Source organism: Lactuca serriola, chromosome 8 (assembly GCF_051521515.1).
Source record: "Lactuca serriola cultivar US96UC23 chromosome 8, Lser_US96UC23_V15, whole genome shotgun sequence".
Classification (NCBI taxonomy): domain Eukaryota; kingdom Viridiplantae; phylum Streptophyta; class Magnoliopsida; order Asterales; family Asteraceae; genus Lactuca; species Lactuca serriola.
Window position 1 is genome coordinate 70,967,781 of NC_136415.1, and position 19,973 is coordinate 70,987,753.

Here is a 19,973-nt window from a genome sequence, read left to right on the forward strand (position 1 = left end):
TTTTAACGAATATGATTGTTATAGTTTCTAAAACTTACAGGTTTGATCCTTATGGTTTTATTTTATTAAAAATTTTATCTAAAATTATTACTATTCTTTTTTCCAATTTCATTTTCCTTTTTTTAATGTAATTGTACTTATAAATAAATAACCCCCACCCCTTCATTTGCCTTTTCCGGTTAAAGATCATACTCCCACCAATCATCGACTTCAAATCAACCACATCGGCCTCTTTCAAACCAAATTTTTCATTTTAATTTAAAGGAAATCATTCCAAATTCATTATTAAGATAAATAAATAACTACTTGTTCCAAACCATAATCAAATAAGATTCATAAAGATAATAACATAAATTGTGCAGAAGTTGCTAAAATATATTTGTAGATGCAATGCAATCAAGTCGTGTCCTTCCCATTGTCGTCTTAACAACCTGAAACATTTTAAACTTAAACCAATAAGCACAAAGCTTAGTAAGTTCCCAAAAATACCACATCCTCATGTAAATGTTATGATACCATCATAGTTTTACACTCATTTTCATTACTATAGTACCATTGTAGTCCTTCCTGCTACGATCTCACCAAAGTGTTTCATACAACTGTTATGGTATCACCATAGTCTTTCATATAAGTGATATAGTACCACCATAGTCTTTCATACATGTGTGATGGTACAACCATAGTGTTTCATACAGGTGTTATGGTACCACTTTAGTCTTTCATGCAAAAGTCACAAAGACAATCTAGCATACATCAACATCTAGTGTCCTACGTAGTATAGTAAGAAAACTCACCTGGATCCAACAAGCTAGCAAAATCTCAACAACAGTTTTCGCAATGAAACGGCTAACACAAACCACTTAATTGGTGTTCAATTGAATGGAGTTTCAAAAGTTCATTATTATAGTTGCATTTTTGGTGCTTATCCTGCTATTTTATGTAACAACGCAAATTTTCAAACAAATTTTTCATTTTAAAAATATATTTATTTCCATTCAAAACAAGGCATAAATAGTTTAAGTATTCTGTCAAATACAAATAATCAAAATCCCAAGATCATAAAAGCATTCTTCAGTGTGTATCGATCACGCCGGCGCCTTCCCACGGTCCTCGCTAGTACCTGAAATACATGCACAACAACTATAAGCATAAATGCTTAGTGAGTTCCCCAATATACAACTTACGCACATACGCCTTTCCAGGCCCTGACCTTCCGGTCCATGTGTCTCAGGGGACTTCCGTCCCTGCTGGGTAAACCTTCCGGTCCTACCCACGCCGACCTTTCGGTCCATCACACAACATATCGCCTTCCGGCCCATAACATATTGCCTTCCGGCCCATAATATATTCGCCTTCCGGCCCATAACATACATAGCACATATAACAAATAACTTACCACATATAGCATACATATCACATATCATATCCGACCTTCCGGTCACACAGTCAAACCCTTGCGGGTACAGTATAGTGAGAAGACTCACCTCGTGAATGCTGAAAGCTAGCAAATCCTGAAATCACTCGTGCACAATCCGACGAGCTACAACCCCCCCTATAACATCACATATCCCTCATTAACACTTATATCTTCTAAGTGTGACTATCCCTAAGAAGTCAGACTTAGGTCAACTCTGGTCAACGGTCAACGGTCAACTCGACCGGACTCGGCGAGTGCCATGGCGACTCGGCGAGTCTAGACATCCTCCAACTCTCTGAGATTCCCTATCTACTCGTCGAGTATCCTCCTTGACTCGACGAGATCCTCGTGGAAGAATCGCGGGGCCACCCCGACTCCACTCGTCGAGTCTGAAGAACAGCTCGATGAGTTCCAGTCAATCTCCAAGCTACTCGCCGAGTCTGTTCATCGGACTCGGCGAGTCCATGCCATGCAGTCGAACAAACTGCTTCCTGAGATAAGTTTTGTCCCGAATACACAAGCATGGGACCTTCTGGACCTCTAAAGGTCCTAATACAAGGTTATAGTCGTTTGGGTAACAAGGTAATAATCCATCTAATCACCAAATGGGTTCCATAAACCCTAGATCCATGCACACATCAAAATAACAGAAATGATCCGAATGTTACCTGAATAACGCACCCTCTGTGTCCCCAAACCTCAGAACTCGAATCCCTTGCAGTTCCTTTAGCCAAACTCTTCTCCTCCTTGCACCACAACTTCTTCAAGTCACCAATGGCCTTCAATCTTGCTCTAGATGCTCACAGCCGCTTAGGGTTCTTCTCAATCGACTAAAAGACGAACAATGACGGCATATAATGCGTTATATACGACCCAAACCTGAACGGTTAGGGTTTTTGCTAAACAGCGTCGACTCGCCGAGTCCATATCTGGACTCGTCGAGTCCAGTCGCGATCCCGCGACCAAGTCTGCGATCCTACTCGGCGAGTCTAGGCTCCAACTCGCCGAGTCCCCTCTTAAATCACCCCAAAAACATAATTTAATAATACCTGAGATTCCGGGCCGTTACATTTTAATGCTCATAAATTTCAAGACAATTGGTGGTCAAAAATTCATTGCTATAATTGCTCTCCTGAGGTTGATATGTCCATATCAAATGATGTTCAATAAAATGATGCTATAATTACTCAGTTGTTTTGGATATTTTTTCATGTTGCTTAATGTTTTAGTGCCCTAGCCATTTCTTAGATACTATTTAGCTTTGTCTATTTATTTGTATTATTGGGTTATAACTCGTAGAAACCACGGTTTCGTAAAATAATTTAATTTTTATGGTAAAAACTTATAACTATTAATCAATTATTTTAAATGGATTATTAATTTCGAGATTTATGTTTTTTATTTATGTAAAATTATAATTGTTAAATCAAATAAATATGTAAAATTATTTTTCAATATATATTAGTCAATTTTTATTTTTAAATTAATGAAAAAAATTATATTGTATAATGAAATGTTAAATTAATTATAAAATAAGACAAGCACGACAATTGAAGTAAATTAAAATTGATATATGCCAAATAAGATAATTAAGTTTTTGAAACAAAAAAAAATTTGAAAAAGTATACGAAATTAAAAATGAAAATTAATAATAAAGTTTTATTAAAAATAAAACAATATTGAGAATTCTAAGTATACAAAAATTGTAATAATTAGAAGCTTAAAGTCTCATAAGTGTTGCTTATTATAATTACCAATTGATATACCCACATGTGTAGGTTGGAACATATCTCGGCCATTAATATCATCATCTCTTGTTATATCAAAACACATTTTATTATGATTCACCTATATTCTTCTTATGTTTTGGGGGTTTTTATATATAAAGAAAGAAAAATGAAAAACCAAACCTAGAGCATGGAGTTTAGTAAGATGTCACCACAAAGTGCACCAAGTTTGGTATACCCCAGAACTGAGACTTGCCACAACCATTTATAGTTTGAGATGTCTCCAAAGCTTTTAAGTAACGAACACCAACCTGCTATAACAACAACTATACTTGATGGCAACTCTGACAATTCTACAAGTTCTTTGCACCATGACACGTTCAGCCGTTTGTGCCATTGACCCGCTTGACTAAGAAGAATGTGACCTTTTAGTGGGCTACAGATCAGCAAATGGCTTTTTGAGACCCTGAGATGGAGGTTATGTGAGGCTCCGATTCTAGTATTACCCAATGGGTTTGACGATTTGGTGGTGTACTGTGACGCGTCGATTTTAGGGTTAGGCGTGGTACTGATGCAGAGAGGCACGTGATTGATTATGCCTTAAGACAATTGAAGCCTCATGAGGTGATTTACCCTACTCATGACCTGGAGCTAAGGGCAGCGGTGTTTGCCCTCAAGATTTGGAGGCACTATTTATATAGATTGCGATGCACCATCGATACCAATCACAATAGTTTGAGGTATTTGATGGATCAACAGAACCTCAACATGCGACAGAGGAGGTGGTTGGATGTGCTGAAGGATTATGATTGTGAGATCCTATACCATCCAGGGAAGGCCAACGTGGTGGCCGATGCGTTGAGCCGCAAGACGGCAGGGTCCCTAATTGGGAACATTTGTATGAGGATGAAGGTGATTTCTCCTTTGTTGGTTATGATCAAAGAGGCCCAGGTCGAGGGGTGAAGAAAGAGAATTGGAAGGTAGAGAAAATTTAAGGACAGTACCCTTTGTTTGTTAAGGATAGTCGTGGCCTTTTGACGCAGTGTGGCGAGGTGTGGGTACCGGTGACTGGAGGAGTGAGGCAGAGGATATTAGAGGAGACGCACAAGTCCAAGTTCTCTATGCATCCAGGGGCTACGAAAAAGTATAGGGACTTGAGGCTGAGTTATTGGTGGCCCTGCATGAAGCGGGAGATCGTCTGGTTTATGGAGTGATGCTTGACCTGTAGGAAGGTCAAGGCCGAGCATCAGCAGCCTCATGGTAAGGTTCAGCCACACCCCATTCCTATGTGGAAGTGGGAAGAGATCACTATGGACTTCATCACGAAGTTACCAAGGACGGCTAGGGGCGTGGATGCCATTTGGGTGATCGTAGATGGACTGACAAAGAGTGCCCACTTCATTCTAATTTCCGAGGGTATATCTACGGAGAAGTTGTCAGATATTTATGTACGATAGGTTGTGGCTAGGCATGGGGTGCCAGTGTCGGTAGTCACTGACACGGATGTCCGGTTTACATCCAGGTTCTTGAAGAAGTTCCATGAGGAACTGAGTACTCAACTACATTTTAGTACGGCGTATCACCCCCAGACTGATGGCCAGAGCGAGAGGACGAACCAGACACTGGAGGAGATGCTCTGGGCCTGCGTGTTGGATTTTAGAGGTAGTTGGGACACGTACCTCCCATTGGCGGAGTTTTTGTACAATAACAGTTATCATGCTAGTATTAATCGAGCTCCATTCGAGATGTTATATGGTCGGAGATGCAGGACCCCGATGTGTTGGGATGAGGTTGGACACTGGGTCATGGGGAGCATAGAGGTAGTACTCAAGACTACCAGACTGATTCAGTAGGTGTGTGACCGGTTGTGAGTCGCACAAAGCCGCCAGAAAAGTTATGGTCGTCGGCGATCGAATCTCGAGTTTCAGGTGGGGGATTTTGTATTGCTAAAGGCGTCTCCCTAGAAGGGGATTATTAGGTTTCGGAAGAGGGGCAAGATGGGGCCTCGATTCATAGGTCTGTTTAGGATCACAGTCCGAGTAGGCAAGGTGGCATATCGCTTGGATCTGCCAGAGGAGCTTAGCCAGATTTACAACACCTTCCACGTATCGCTTGGATCTAACGAGTCCGCGGTTATTTCATTGGACGATATTCAGGTGGATGAGGGCTTGAACTATGTCAAGAGGCCAGTCGCCATTTTAGATAGGAAGACAAAGGGTCTTCGGAACAAGTAGGTGAAATTGGTAAAGGTGTAATGGCAGCACCGAAAAGGCTCCGAATGGACTTGGGAACCGGAGGAGGAGATGCGGGAGCATTACCCCTATCTATTTACAGCTACGGACTTCGAGGATGAAGTCTAGTTCAAGTGGGGGAGAGTTGTAACACCCCGAACCAAGTATGACCTGAAAACCTTAAAGAAATTACAATTTTGACATAATTGGACCCTTAAGTACGTTGGGCGTACTTATGAGTACGCTTAGCATACTACGCATGGCTGATCGCGGAGGAGCCGCACGTACGTTGGGCGTACCAGAAGTACTCTGGGTGTACGTGTTGAGGGTCTAAACCCTAATTTACGGACTTGTGACCCATATAAACGCCCTTAACTCACTTGAGCCTCACCCTCACAAGCCCTTTTCACCTTCAAACGTTCCTGTAATCCCTAATATCATTTGTGAGTGCATTTTGAGCCTTCAGTGTGTATTTGTGGTCCTTTTAGTGTTCATCCAAGAAGAAGAAGTGGTCAAGGAAGCTTGGAGTGTCATTTGGCTTCTAGAATCTGCACATAGACAACCTATAGGAGTTACTGGAGGTAAAAAGCTTGGATCTTTCCACTTAAATCACTAGATCTAACTAGAGTTTTCTAGTTTTGTCCATTTTATTGATTTTGGACCTTCATTTGTGAGTTATGCAACTCCATAGGATGGAAATGACAGATCTGAGGTCCTTTGGTCCTTTTGCAACATAAAAATGGAGTCTTGGTGGGTATTTTGATCTCATGCATGGGTTAAGGACCTTGAAAAGGTCTTAATGGGAGTGTTGGGTTCATATGAGACATGCAAAGGCATAAAGTTGCCAACTTTATGCCTTAGATCGTCTTAACAAGCTTAGATATGACTTTTGGACGTAAAGGAATCGAGTATTAAGCACTTAATGGAGAAAGTGCTTAATCTGTTAGTACGTTGGGCATAACCCAGTGTATGTTACGCGTAAGTCCCAAAACCCAATACATTGCGCGTACCAGGACGGTACGTTGTGTAACGCCTGTGTTTCTGGGCTTGTCATTAATGTTGATATAATAGTCTAGGTTAACCTTTGTAACCCGTTTTGAAATAATAGAAGTATATTATTTGAGTATTATGTGTTTTGTGCTTAATTGCTTAATTATGTGGTTTGATTAATTAAGAATAAAAATAAGCGTCAAAATTAAAGGGTAAAATAAACTTGATATCTTTGGATAATGTTGTAGTAGTGGAAACGAGGTTTCCGAATATATAAAGAACGCCCAAATCTGACTTCGTATGAGGAAGTTACGATTTTCTGAAGTTTCGACTTAGCGGTATGCAGCATGAAATACTCGATTTGAGATCAAGCAGTTTTTAGCCGAAACAATCTAAACGAGAATCGAAGATCTCGTTGTTGATATCGAAGCGATGAAAAGTTAGGCGAGAATTGGCGTCAAACGAAGAAGTTATGAATTTATAACGAAGTTTTTCTGTCCCGGCCTACTAAAAATAAATAATAAAAATAAAGTCAAAATTAGCCGACGGAGTCTAAACAAAAGTTGTAGAGCGTAGTCTCACCTACGCGTGGGTATAAAGAACGTCGAAAACGGAGTTCGTATGAAGAAGATATGAATTTTCGAAGTTTATTAAATAATTAATAATTAAATTTAATTATTAAATTCGGCATTATCCGAAGAGGAGTCATCGGACTCATCCGAAGTACGCCCAGCGTACTAGCGTACGCCCCGCGTACAACGAAGCATGACACGCCTCGCACTCGAGTTCTTCGGATACGTAAGCAATGACGATTCTGAGGCAGTACGCCCCGCGTAACGTAGTACGCCCCGCGTACTCCGAGGCTCCAGCCTCCTATAAATAGGATGTGAGGGCAGCCGACTCCTTTGCTATTTTTCTCTCTTCTCTCTCCCGTTTTGCATCGATTTGCGTGCCAAAAATACCCCGAAGCCCCGGTATCATTCCCGAGATCCCGAGAAGTGCGGTTCCCGAGCCGAAGCTCTGCCCGCGAGAAGTTCGATTTTTGTGAAGATCTTCCAGATCTGCTGAAGAATACTACTTCTGCAAGTCGTAGTGTTGTCCGATCATCTTCTGATCAAGTGAGTGTATACTACCTTTCATAAACACGATAATAATACAAGTATGGTTTGAGTGTATTAAGTATATTGTTGTTTATATGTATAATTTTGTTGTTATATGTGTGAATGTATATTCATTCTTTTCTATCTCATATATCTAATTTATTTCCTATGAAATACGTGTTATGTGGGTGTGCCTCATCTGTTATGTGGAATATGTATTGAATGAAAATGATATACAAGTTTTAAACTATGTATAAAAATATATATTTTTATCTACTAATATGTTGGGTAGAACATGGGTAGATAGTTGGTGTGTAATAAACAGATGAGAGGCCTCGATGTTGTTGTTGTTGATCTAGTTATTTAGCGGAGTATGGATAACGACCACAGACTCTTTCTAGACAGTCCAGTGGAACGCTAGCAGGTTCATAACCTGTAGGTGTTGTGAACGATGTGTTCACCGGTGTACTCTATCCCCCTCATGGTTGCCTTTAGGATATCTATTGTTGAGGAAACCCCTTAGCAGTAATGTCCGTCCCGATGAAAATCCTAGATTAGGTCCCTTGAGATAGATGTTATTTTAGGGACGTAAAGTGAGGATAACGGGAATGGGTAATCGGGATAGTGATTGGTTGGTGAAATTAAATATAATTTATTTATTGTGGGTTGAAAACCCTATATACTCACCAGGCTCCCAAGCCTGACCCACTCAGTTTTATTTGTATTACAGGAAGTGGCGCAAGGGCGTAAAATGGATGGATCATCAAGTTGTTTTGTTTACAAGTCTGTATATGTATATATTTGTTGAATGACTTGTAATGTTATCGTTTATGCTTTATGGTCTGTATCGGAACATGACATCCCGAGTTTTGATTATATAATGAAAATGCATCTCTTGATGAAATGCTTTGATAAATATTATTTTATCATGTTTTGTTTTGGGAACAAATTTCGCAACACTTTTAAATCAAAAGGATTTACTCTGAAATTATTTTAAAAAGCATAAATGAAACCGGTCTTTTTTGGCCGTGATTTTGGGGATGTCACACGTTGAGCGTACGCATCACAGATGGGCTAGGATTTGTTTTAGACCCTTGATCGGTTGGGCCTCATTTGGTTATTGGACTTGGATGCATTCTGGGAATTATGAGCCATTTTATCTGTTATGGGCCATGGATATATTGATTGGGCTTTATTGGGCCAAGAGGCCCATTAATGATTTTGGACATGGACTTTGGGCCCATTAACAAAGAAAGGATAATTGGGCCTTATGGAAGGATTTGGTGTTTGGGTTTCCCTTTGATTAAGTGAAGTCCTAACATTGATTATTATTGTTATTCAACACGAGAGGTTACAAACTGTTAGGAGAACAACTTTCGCATTCAGCAGATAAAGGTGAGTCTTCTCACCATACCAATGGGTCTAAGGCACCAAGGTCAGCCCATTTATTATTGTATGGATTGATGGTTGTTATGTGATATGTCGTTAGGACATTTGTATGAAAGACCCAGGGAGGTTCCCGAGGCAACATAATTAAGACCATGTAGAGGTGTAGAGGTTCCCACGACATCTAGTATAAGTCCTTGGAGGGTTTCCATGGATTTTTAGAATGTTGATTTATTAGCTCGTATGTTATTGCATGACTTGTGTAGACAACGTGTGGGTTCCCATGACAATTGGCCAAGACCACGCGGGGGTTCCAGTGGCGACTAGTGATACGTATAGATGTTTTAACTATTATGATATGTTATATGTGGTTTGTATGTGGGTATGCTCTGGGAAACTCACTAAGCTTTCAGCTTACCATTTGTGGATTTGTTTCAGGTACATCTGAGCCCAAGGGAAGGGCAGTGTGTGATGGCGCGGCGTGCACTCTATCTCTCTCTCACTGATATGTTATGGGGCACTCTGATGTTTTCTTTAAATAAAGTTGTAATGAATGTGGATTTGAAAAAGTTGTTTTCGGATTTAATGGTTATTGCAAATGTGTTTAACTAATTAAAAACGAAAACTTTCTTTTAAAAATTTGGGTCGTTACATATGGGCGGCAGTCTCTAATGCATACTGATATTGCCATATTTATACATGTTTTTAGGCAATATTTACTTATATTTTTATACATATTTTGGTTATTTGCATTGAATAATAATACTTATAAGCTTTAATTGTACTTTGCAGCCAAATAGAAGCATTCTTAAAGAAAAGGGACTAAAAATGACAAAGCATGGAACTTTGGAGGCTTGGAGAGTAAAAGAGAAGGAAAACTACGTAATCAACTACATTCACAACGTGAGGCTTTTAGATTCACGATGTGAGTACGAATGTTCCAGAAGATAAACATCGCAGAGGAGGAATCCTTGTAGAACATGGATATCTACTGTATTTACGTCGTGAGCGTACTTATTCACAACGTGAGAGCAAATTTCATGATAACTATATATTCTCTTGATCATTACGACTTGGGGGACTTTTGGTTAACTTGGAGAGTTCCTGGAGACGAAATTCAGAGGGAGAAGAGGTCTGGAATTGGCTTTCAACACCAAGGAAGGAGGAAGAGTTCATTATTAGCTTTATAATTTAATACATTTAGCATAATTTTAAATATGACTTGTACTTGTTTATTTGCTATGATGTCTAGCTAAATCTAGTTGCTTCTGTTAACTAGATGAAGCTGAAACTCATGGTTTTAATACTTTAGTTTTGATTTATTTGTTGGTTATGACTTGTGTTTGATTGATTGAACCTAGCATGTTTGAACCTAGCATGATGAGGTTTTGTTCATTGATTGAATTTGTGTTAAAGAATTAAGTTCTTCTAAACTTGCAAAATTAGATAAAACCCATTTCTTCATTATAAATTAGGTTAATTTAATAATAGCTAGATTAATTAGTTAAAAACGTTCCCTGTAATCGACACCCGACTTACTCAAACTATTCTATAATTTGACTAGGTACACTGCCTAGGTGCATTTTAGTTAGTTAAGTGGTTAGGTTATAAATTTAAAATTAGGTGTAGCTAATTGCACGTATCAAGTTTTTGGCGCCGTTGCCGGGGAACGACTTATTTAATTGTTGATTTATTTGCTTTAAATTAATCAATCCTTTTTGTGGGGTAAAACCTGCAAAAAGTTATTTTTCAGTTTTGTTTATTTTCTTCCAGTACTGAACTTACGACGTGAGCTTTATTGGCTCACGACGTGAATCCAGTAAATTTATAGTTTTCTTTGTTTTTCTATTTTAGTTCGGATTTACGTTTTTATTTTTGTTTATTTTGCATAAATTCATGACCAGAGGCTCTAATACACCTTTGGTGCCACCACTTGAAGATCCAGAGTCAGCCCTTCACAAGAAGACGGATAAGAACGCAGGAGTGAACGAAACACCAAAAAAATCATCTTTCAAAGACCTCAAATCAGTCTTTGGAAAGAAAGTAGGAGAGTCGAGTACATCATCAAAGGAAAAAAGCAAGATAGAACGCTTTGAGCAAGATCCAAACCCAAAGGAGTCCGAGTACGAATCTGAGCCTGAATTTGCATTACATAGAAGTGAATCCGAAGACGAATCTGATAACAAAATGGTTGATATTGCGGATATTTCCATGGGAGCTTATAAAAAGCGAATTAGAGATGATACCGGTCCTGGCCTAATACAACATGCAATTCCTGCAACTACCCCCTTCGAACTGAAAGGACACATCCTTGCTGCACTTAAGGATGTACCATTTTTTAAAAAGGATCATGAGGATGCTTACAAGCATTTGGATTAAGTAAATGGCATAGCAGATTATTTCAATATCCCAAATGTTCCAAGAGAGACAGTCTTGCTAAGGATGCTACCAGCGACTTTTAAAGGAGCTGCAAAAGACTGGCTAAAGGCACTACCACCTGGTGCAATCACTACCTGGGCCCAAATGAACGAATAGTTTTTAGACCATTTTTGCCCACCTTCAAGATAGCTAAACTCAAAAAGGCAATAGCAAATTTTGAGCAAAAATTCGGGTGAGTCACTTTATGAGGCATGGGAGCTCTATAAGGGATTGTTGAGAAATTGTCCCCAAAATGAACTCAATATACAACAAGAAGTGTCAATATTTTATGATGACGTTAATGTCATGACAAGGCAACTCCTTGATTCTCAATGACCACTTACTAAGAAAAATCCGGGGGAAGTTAAGGAGTTAGTTGAAGAATTTTCAAAGCATTCTCGTGAGTACCACAATCCAAGAAATGAGGGAGTTAAAGGAAGCGGGGGTGGAAATTCTGCAGACATGGTTGCTGTAATGGCCATGCTTGATACAATGGACAGGAGAATGAAAAAAATGGACCAGACAATACATGTTATAAAGAGTTGGATGTGAAAGGTGTAATGGTCCACACTTGACTAAGAATTGCAACTTAGATGATAATGGGTATAAAAGAGCTCAAGTTTTCTATTCGAGTGGAGATAAATATGATGAAGATTGGAGAAAACCAAAGAATGAGTGGTTGCCATATGACGAATATAAGAATCAAAAAGAAAAAAAAATATAAGCAGATAGGCCGATGCTTCTACCAAAAAGAGCAACCACCAGCCGAGAAGAAAGTTGACTTCGAAAACTTGTTGACGATTTATAATTTTTTAATTAAATGGGTTGAAAATCTTAACCCAACCTATTTAATTAAATGGGTTAGATGGCTTGACCCATTTAACTTAAATGGGTTGAAAATCTTAACCCAACCTGCTAATTTTGGGTTGGGTTGGGTTTGGTTGGTAGGTTGGGTCGATTTTTGCCAGCTCTAACCCTCACCCTCAGTTCTCTCGATTGTCCCTCTCACCGGAAACCCCTACACACAAAACTTCGGTGACATCCAACGCCTCCCCACTTCGCCACAATCACCTTCGTTCATGGAGTTGGAGATGAAGGTGGCTCTATCTCCATCTGATTCAACTCAGTGGTGGAAAATCCAACGATGCCTCCCTCGTTGCGGATTATGACATGCCCAATCACCGCCTCCTCCGCCGCCATTCACCTATTACGAGCACCATCTATGTAGTAGTTCCCAACATGCCTGCACCACGACTTCCTTCTAACCTAGAACCCACCTACTCTCTCTATAACTCACATCTCATACTGTTGGTTAACCTAACCTCCTCATTGGGGCGGTGACATGTGTTTCGTCATCTATATTCTGCTTCCTCTAATATTCCCTCAAATTCTTCTTTCGCATGTGACCCTAACCACCGACTCACTTCTCCGCCTATCCCCATCCTTCGTCACTGCCAACATATTAGGTATAGATTGGGGTTTTTTTTGTTGATTTGTTTTCGAAATTCAAAAAACAAACTCAATTGGTGTGGTGGTGAATAGTGGTTACCTGTGGCTTTGATTTCAAGTTATTGAGGTAGTGAGGGAGCCAAATTTGCAAATCTATGTTATATTCTATTGTGGATGTACAACCCTAAATTTCGATCTTTTTGTTTCCTCACCCACTCTTTGATTCTGATTTATGGATTTGATTACATGGAACACAGTCACCGGTGGAGGGTTCCAGAGAAGACGATCAGGCCTGAATGGTTGGGAGGTGGGGATTAACAAGACTGTCATTTAATTTGAGAGAGAGAGAAAGTGAGTGAGTGAGTGAGTGAGGGAGGGAAGGGTGAATGTGGGACCAAAAGAGAGAGAAGGGTGAAGATGGGAGTAGTGATGAGCATCGGAACCGGCCTGAACTGGAACCGAAATTGTTGGAAATAGGAACCAAACCGGACCGTCGGTTCTACCGGTTCTTGTCATGTCCTCAATGTTGGAACCGGTCCTCGAGAAATAGCAATATACGGTTCCAGTTTTTGTCGGTTCTACCGGTTCCCGATTCCAAAAATCCACAAAATATCGTCCCACTCTCGGTCCAATCGGTTCTATCCGGTTCCGGCCGATTCCCCGATCCAAATGTTCATCCCTAGTTGGGACCAAATCTTTTATCAAGTATTTTTTTTTAATTAAATTAGTAATGCATAAATAAAAATAAATTTAAAAAAGAAACAAACAAGGGCAATATTGTCTTTCTACATGTGTTAGGGACTGAAAACGCAATGAAGTAATACTATAAGATGGTCCAATGAAAAAAAAAGTTAGAGAGACTAAAGTCACTAAACATAGACAATTTTAGCAAGCGAACCATATAAGACGATTTCAACAATTGTTTTTCGTAGGGATACTAGGTGTGAGACCCATATATTACATGGGTGTATTTAAAATAATTAGATATATATATAAACATTTGAAAATTTTGAATTTATAAGAAATATAAAATTATAAGGAAAGTCTATTAATACAATTGATATGCATTTATTATTAAATTTGAATACCACATGGAATTAATAAAATAGGAAAACCACAAAATTACATGTGGAATAAAAATTAGTTCAAAACAACCACAAAATGACATGTGGCAAAATGAATGTGAATTTGACATGTGGCAAAAAAAACCTTAATTTATTAGAGAGGATTTTGGTCGTTACGAATTTTTATCAAAGCTTACGAACGATGTCGTATCACATACAGATACTCTTCTCGTAAACCTCTTTCTTCATTGCGTCACCCCCTCTCTTAACACCCGCAGACACACCGTAAACAGTAGTACTGTAGAACAACGATGGCGTTGTTGAGGATGTCAATGGCGAAAAGCATCGCCCGTGAGAGCAAGAATCGTTGTATCTTGGCCTTCACAAGGTGGACTCACGCCATCGCGCAGCCGCCGCCTCTGGGCAGTGCGATAAGTCGATCAGCCGTAGTACCACCGATGGTTTTGCCTGAATTCGAAAAAAGCATAGACACCTTCAATAATGAAATCGGGTCCGGTTTCTATGTTGGCAGCGGATCTATGGAGCTCATGGCCGTCCCTAAGAAGAAGGTAAATTTATCGATTCTAACATAACTAATATTTTATAAGCCCCATCATTTTCTCTAAAATCGTATACTTCTATTGCATATCTGCTTTACATTTTGCATCTTAGATTGGATTGCCGTTAAGTTGAATATCTTAGAGATTTGGGTTCTTGGTATTGAGCATTGTTGCTTTAGGGTTTAGGGTTTTGTAATTTGTTGCAATATAGTAGTGGAAGTATTGGATTCGAACGAAATCAATTAGGGATTCATTTCACTTTCACTTGAACCCTAATTTTAGGACATGATTGTATGATCTCAATTGGAGCATGGAGATGAGCCATATTGCTAAGTTGGGAAGCTTGGTTATGCAAATTAGATACAGAGTTTGAAGCAAATTGCCAAAACATCAAAACTTGATATATTTTCCATTTTGTTAGCATTTTTTGGTGCAATTTCTCTTGATAACCTTTCTAGGACTATCTTTGATAAAATGAGAAGGGCATTCACGTCTTTTGCATAAATGAGAGATTTAGAGTGAGTCTCTACTCTCTATCCCACATTTTTTTTCTCGACAAAAGTTAGCAATATTTGTGCAATTGACTCACTCTCATCCTTAATCCAATGCACACCAAACACAGGACAACATGCTTTGTTCTTTGTAACAAAGTGGGCCCTAGATTTTTTTTCCTGTGTGCTTCTTTAAGTATTGTTTATAATGCAGACATCTCCTCATAAACGTGGAATAAGAAATGGACCAAGGGCTCTCAAGCCTATTCCAGTGATAATACGTTGCAAGTAAGGCCTCTGATTTTGACTCTGAATATTATGATAGAAAAGTTTTGATGGATTTGCATCTTATCAAAGACATCTTGTTCTTAATATTTCTTAACATTTTCACTTATTGCACTATTAGTTTGCTATCTAGCATTATGTAATTTTGGGTTTCTTTTCTTATTTTGCTCTTTTGTGTTGCAGGGTTTGTGGGCGGGTGAAATTGCCTCATTTCTTTTGTTGCAGTGGGCTTAGAGACACAAACGGACAAAATGATTCCACCAGTTGATCACAGATTCATAATCATTTTCAATCTTGTTTGAAAACTCATAATAGACATAGAATCAGATGTCATAAGAGACATGTTTCTTTCCTATTTGCGCTTTTGTACAACTGGCATTGGTCAATGATCAGTTTCTTTTTCAAGGTAGCTTCTATGGTAGATTTGAAATTCATCAGATTCATGTACTGTTGTATTCTTTTTGCATCTCTTGATTCTTGTTCTTTAAACTGTATTTGTTTATTTCTCACTTACTACACCAACAGAAGCATAAGTAACATGTTAAATATTTGAAAACTGGAACTTCAAACGAGTGAAGCTTCATATGTTTGATATTAGGTATAAAAAACTGATCCATAAGCTTGCAAAATCCAAAATGCATCTCCTGCAACTCCTGATATGTGGAGCTTAATAAGCAAATACATTATAATTAATCCTCAGTCCCTTACATATAAAATACATGCGAATGCACATAGTTTTATACCACAAAGTGTTATCAGTCGTAACATATTTATGTGTTGAGATGCAATTTCTTAAAGGCATGAACAAATACACATTTTTCGCTTGCTATAATATCTTCCAACGGATTCTAAGTCTTTTTTCTCTTTTTGTGTAGTTCAATAATAAAACATTTCAGGTTCTTTTTTTGAACCATGCCCAGCACCCCGGCCCAAGGATACCTATGGGTTTTTTCGGGCTGAATTTTCTGTTTTTCACCCCTAATAGAGGTGCACATACTTTGATTTTAATCGAAATCTTTTTTTGAAAAAATCTTTCTAGTTTTTAACCTGTTTTTATTCGTATCGGTTTCGGTTTTAACCTAATTGTTTGTTTTGTTTTGTTTTTTTTTTTAAGGCATCGGTTTCATTTAAATCGATTTTTTAGAATCCTATTTTAAGTTTAACTTATAAAAAACTTATTTTTTACCCAAGTAATTATACCTAGATTCTACTATTGATACATGATACTAACAATGTTTGAACTTAGAATACATCAAAGGTAAGCTTATTTTGAGCTAAGAATAACATAAAAACATATGTGTTAATATTGAAATAATAGGAATAATAGCCTTTATAGCAATCCTTAAGGAAATACTTTACAAGTCGCAATACACAAACCATCATAAACCTAGAAAATATTTGCAATATATAAACCAACATAGTTTGAACTTAGAAACATATGAAAAGTAGCATAGCTTGAGCTAAAGATTACATAAAAACATAAATGTCGAATTGAAAATAATAAAAATTATAGTCTTCAAAGTGGTAATCTTCATGAAATCGAACAACTAGGCGTCTTCTCCTTCTTCCGTTCACCCTCCTCTACTTCAGTCATTAGATTCAATATGCCTTGTGCGACTTCTTCTTCATGAATGAACTCTTCAACGGATGGTAAAAGTGGCCCTTCAAGCGAAACACGATTTTGTATCCTATCAATGTCATCAAAGTAATCCTTCAAGTAAACACATACTTGCATCAATTGGGCAGTAGATTGTGACTTTCATTCTGATATGACCCTAACACTAAGAGAAAAAGTTAATAGAAAAATGGTCCATGCATATGAGGAAAATCGATACAAAATTGTGGGGTAGGTTAAATTGAAACCGGTTATGGACAAACCGGTTTGGTTTTTCATGGACGTTAAAAAAACATGCTCATTTGTGCACCTCTACCCTTAGGACCTGGCTTTTACGAACTGATCTTGGGCTAGGGATTGCATAGCTCTAGCCTCTAAGTAAACCACAAGAATCATGATCCATCATCTATGTCTAGATTCCATATTTCCATATATGAAGAGTGAAGACAACCATTAAGGCTTATCGGAGTGGGTTGTGATGGTGGCATGATGGGCCGTTATGGACATGATTGTGGTTGGTTGTGGTGAGAAGCACACTTGACTACTCTCTTATTTGTCTATCTCTCTCGTCTTCTTCCCTCTACCCCCTCTCTTGAATGTACAAGATATTAAGCATAAAGTACAAGCAAAATAAATGTCATGTTGAGTGGTGACCATTTCTTAGTGTTGTGATGAGAAAACGTCATGGTAGAGTAATAGGGAGTGGTTGTGATGAGAACAATGCTTGACCATTCTCTTCTATGTCTATCTATCTCTCTCATATTCTTCCTTCTCCCCCTCTCTCTTAAATATACAAGATATTAAGCATAAAGTACAAACATAATAAATATCATGTGTAGTGATGACTATTTCCTAAGTAAGTGATGAGAAAGTGATCAACCATGATAACTTAATGATGTAAATGGTTTTCGGATTTGGTTTTAACCGAAACTGGTTTTTGAATCAGACATGTTACTAAACTTAAAATGGTATAAAGAAAGCTTAATAAATATAGACAAAACTGAAATTTAGTTATCATTGGACAAACATTAAACTTTATTTATAAGAAATTATTTTAAAAAAAAAAAATAGAGTGCCAATTTTGTTAGTGGTCAAAATAATCCCAAGTCATGTTTCGTGACTTTCAAGCCACACTTGTTTGGTTTCAAGAAATTCTTTAAAAAAAAGGGCCATAAAGATCCCAAAAATTCCAACGGAGAGAGCCACGAAAAGATTTAAGTTGAAAAGTTTGAAGAATCTTGATCTCGGGAAGTTGTTTTCCAGCATCTTCTTCCTCATCTCCGTCAATTCCGCCGAACAAAACCCTAAATCCACCGCGCCGCCGCCACAGCCACCATGTCTACCTCCTCATCTGATAAACCCCTAAACCCAGAACCAGAACCCATCGCTGAAGCACCTAAAATACAAGGAAACGAAAAAGAAAACGAAAACAAAAACCTAAATCCAGAATCCACAGATCCATCCCCAGTAGACATAGAAAAAGGAAATCAAGAGGGGGAAGAAGAAGAAGAAGGAGAATGTGGATTTTGCTTGTTCATGAAAGGGGGCGAGTGTAGAGAAACATTCATCAACTGGGAAAAATGCGTTGAAGAAGGCGAAAAGAACGATGAAGATATCGTGAACAAGTGTTTTGATGCTACATCAGCTTTGAAGAAATGTATGGAGGCTCATCCGGATTACTACGGCGTGATTTTGCAAGCAGAAAAGGACGCTGAGCAAGAAGTACACAATCAATTAGATCAGGAAAAAGAAGAAAAGGTTGCAGTAGATTCAAAATCAGAGGATCAGCAACAAAAACAGGAAAGTCAATGATTTTGAACCGAAATTTTGAGGTAATTGAGAGAAATAACTGAGAATCGTTTACATGATTTTGTTAAATTCAGAAATAAAGATACTATAATCCAATTTATACTGTAGAGCCAAATGATTGAATGGCTATCCTGTTTAACCTTTTTGTGAATTCTACCATGAATTTTGATTACCCCAAATTGATTATGTTATACATAGAATCTTAGATTTTAATGCTTGATATGAAAATGTGAAATTGGTTTGCATTTAGCAATTACCTTTTTAAATCAATGTTGATTATTGTATTTGATATGTTGGGTTTGACCGTTTGAGCAATACTTGCTTAGAAAATCTTTTAAGGGGGATTAATTACTTTGTGAATCTTGAAATTCATGCACAAAATCAAGATAGAGCACTTCCCAACCTATTTTAGGATCATATTATGTGATTATTGTTGCCTAAAAATCTTTTAAAAATATCTTGCTTTTTATAGGATTCATTTATTTATTTGTCATGTATAAAGTAACCAAAGAGTTCACAGCATTGTTTGCGGATGAGACAGAACACTCTAAATCTCCATGATTTGTGTTGTTGATCATGCATATTCCCATTCATATTGTATATGGTATATTTGTATATTTATAAATTTATTTTGGTCAATAACTCAATTTATAGATTATAGACAAACACATCATTTTACTTTCATGTGATTTCTTTCACTTTCATACTCGGGAAAAAGATTATGGAGTTACATTTACATATTTTAAGAAACCTTATTATAATTGGTTTTGTTCTAAAGACTTTGACAATTGCACGAAATCAAAGTTATAAAAATACATTTTAGCATTTTTGTATTGTTGTACAATAGATGTTTCAAAATATATAACTAAAGCCTCATTTAATGATTTATATCTACTACTTGTTCAAGTTTTATTTAATTTTCTGATCCTATAATTTTATGTATCGTTGACTCTATTATCAATGTCTTACTGTCTTATATGGATTCGCCATATCCAAAATGTAAATACATTTTGTCAAAACTTAGAAGGGCTTAAGATTATCTTCTTCTTCTTTTTTTTTTTTTTCTTTTACAGAATGCCTGTATATACTTTTTCAAAACATCATTTTAATACATGATGATTAAAACTTAAACGGTTAATCACTAAAAACAACCAAAATGAGTACGCCCTATCACGAAATGATAAACCTGCCATTTTACAAATTAGACTCTAGTGAACTTTTTTTTTTCTTCTTGAAATTGCTTTATCAATGGTCTCATTGTCTCTATTGGAAAAATCTGTAGAACAATCAAGAAATACTTTTTTTTTTCTTTTGGGTGAAATGCCAATCATTCTGCAAAGGTTGATTTCCTTTCCTGAAAAAATGAAGTTCGTTGTGTGTTATCTTGTCGTAGAACCCATCTAGTTTGGTCAATTTAGTGATTAACCCGTA

At 37.7% G+C, this 19,973-nt stretch overlaps 2 protein-coding genes and 1 non-coding gene across 3 annotated transcripts; 2 read left to right on the forward strand and 1 right to left on the reverse strand.

The window, feature by feature from the left end:
• Positions 1-11,421: 11,421 nt before the first annotated feature.
• LOC145071577 (small nucleolar RNA R71) lies at positions 11,422-11,529 on the reverse strand. Its single transcript, XR_013690583.1, has one exon. It is a non-coding gene; the product is annotated as a small nucleolar RNA R71 (small nucleolar RNA).
• A 2,475-nt stretch (positions 11,530-14,004) lies between these two features.
• LOC145070949 (uncharacterized) lies at positions 14,005-15,607 on the forward strand. The gene is made up of 3 exons (XM_079017898.1): positions 14,005-14,351; positions 15,048-15,121; positions 15,302-15,607. The coding sequence occupies exons 1-3, from the start codon at positions 14,094-14,096 to the stop codon at positions 15,384-15,386; spliced, it is 417 nt and encodes a 138-aa protein (XP_078874024.1). The 5' UTR covers positions 14,005-14,093; the 3' UTR covers positions 15,387-15,607.
• Positions 15,608-17,864: 2,257 nt separating this feature from the next.
• On the forward strand, positions 17,865-18,791 carry LOC145070635 (uncharacterized). Its single transcript, XM_079017592.1, has one exon. It carries the CDS (start codon positions 18,069-18,071, stop codon positions 18,543-18,545), a length of 477 nt encoding a protein of 158 aa, XP_078873718.1. The 5' UTR covers positions 17,865-18,068; the 3' UTR covers positions 18,546-18,791.
• Positions 18,792-19,973: the final 1,182 nt, after the last annotated feature.

Bases quoted from the DNA above. Each gene is read 5' to 3' on its own strand.
- LOC145070949 (XM_079017898.1), top strand. From the start codon at position 14,094: ATGGCGTTGTTGAGGATGTCAATGGCGAAAAGCATCGCCCGTGAGAGC. The intron at 14,352-15,047 runs GTAAATTTATCG...TTTATAATGCAG, and splicing joins TGGCCGTCCCTAAGAAGAAG to ACATCTCCTCATAAACGTGG. The intron at 15,122-15,301 runs GTAAGGCCTCTG...TTTGTGTTGCAG, and splicing joins CCAGTGATAATACGTTGCAA to GGTTTGTGGGCGGGTGAAAT.
- LOC145070635 (XM_079017592.1), top strand. From the start codon at position 18,069: ATGTCTACCTCCTCATCTGATAAACCCCTAAACCCAGAACCAGAACCC.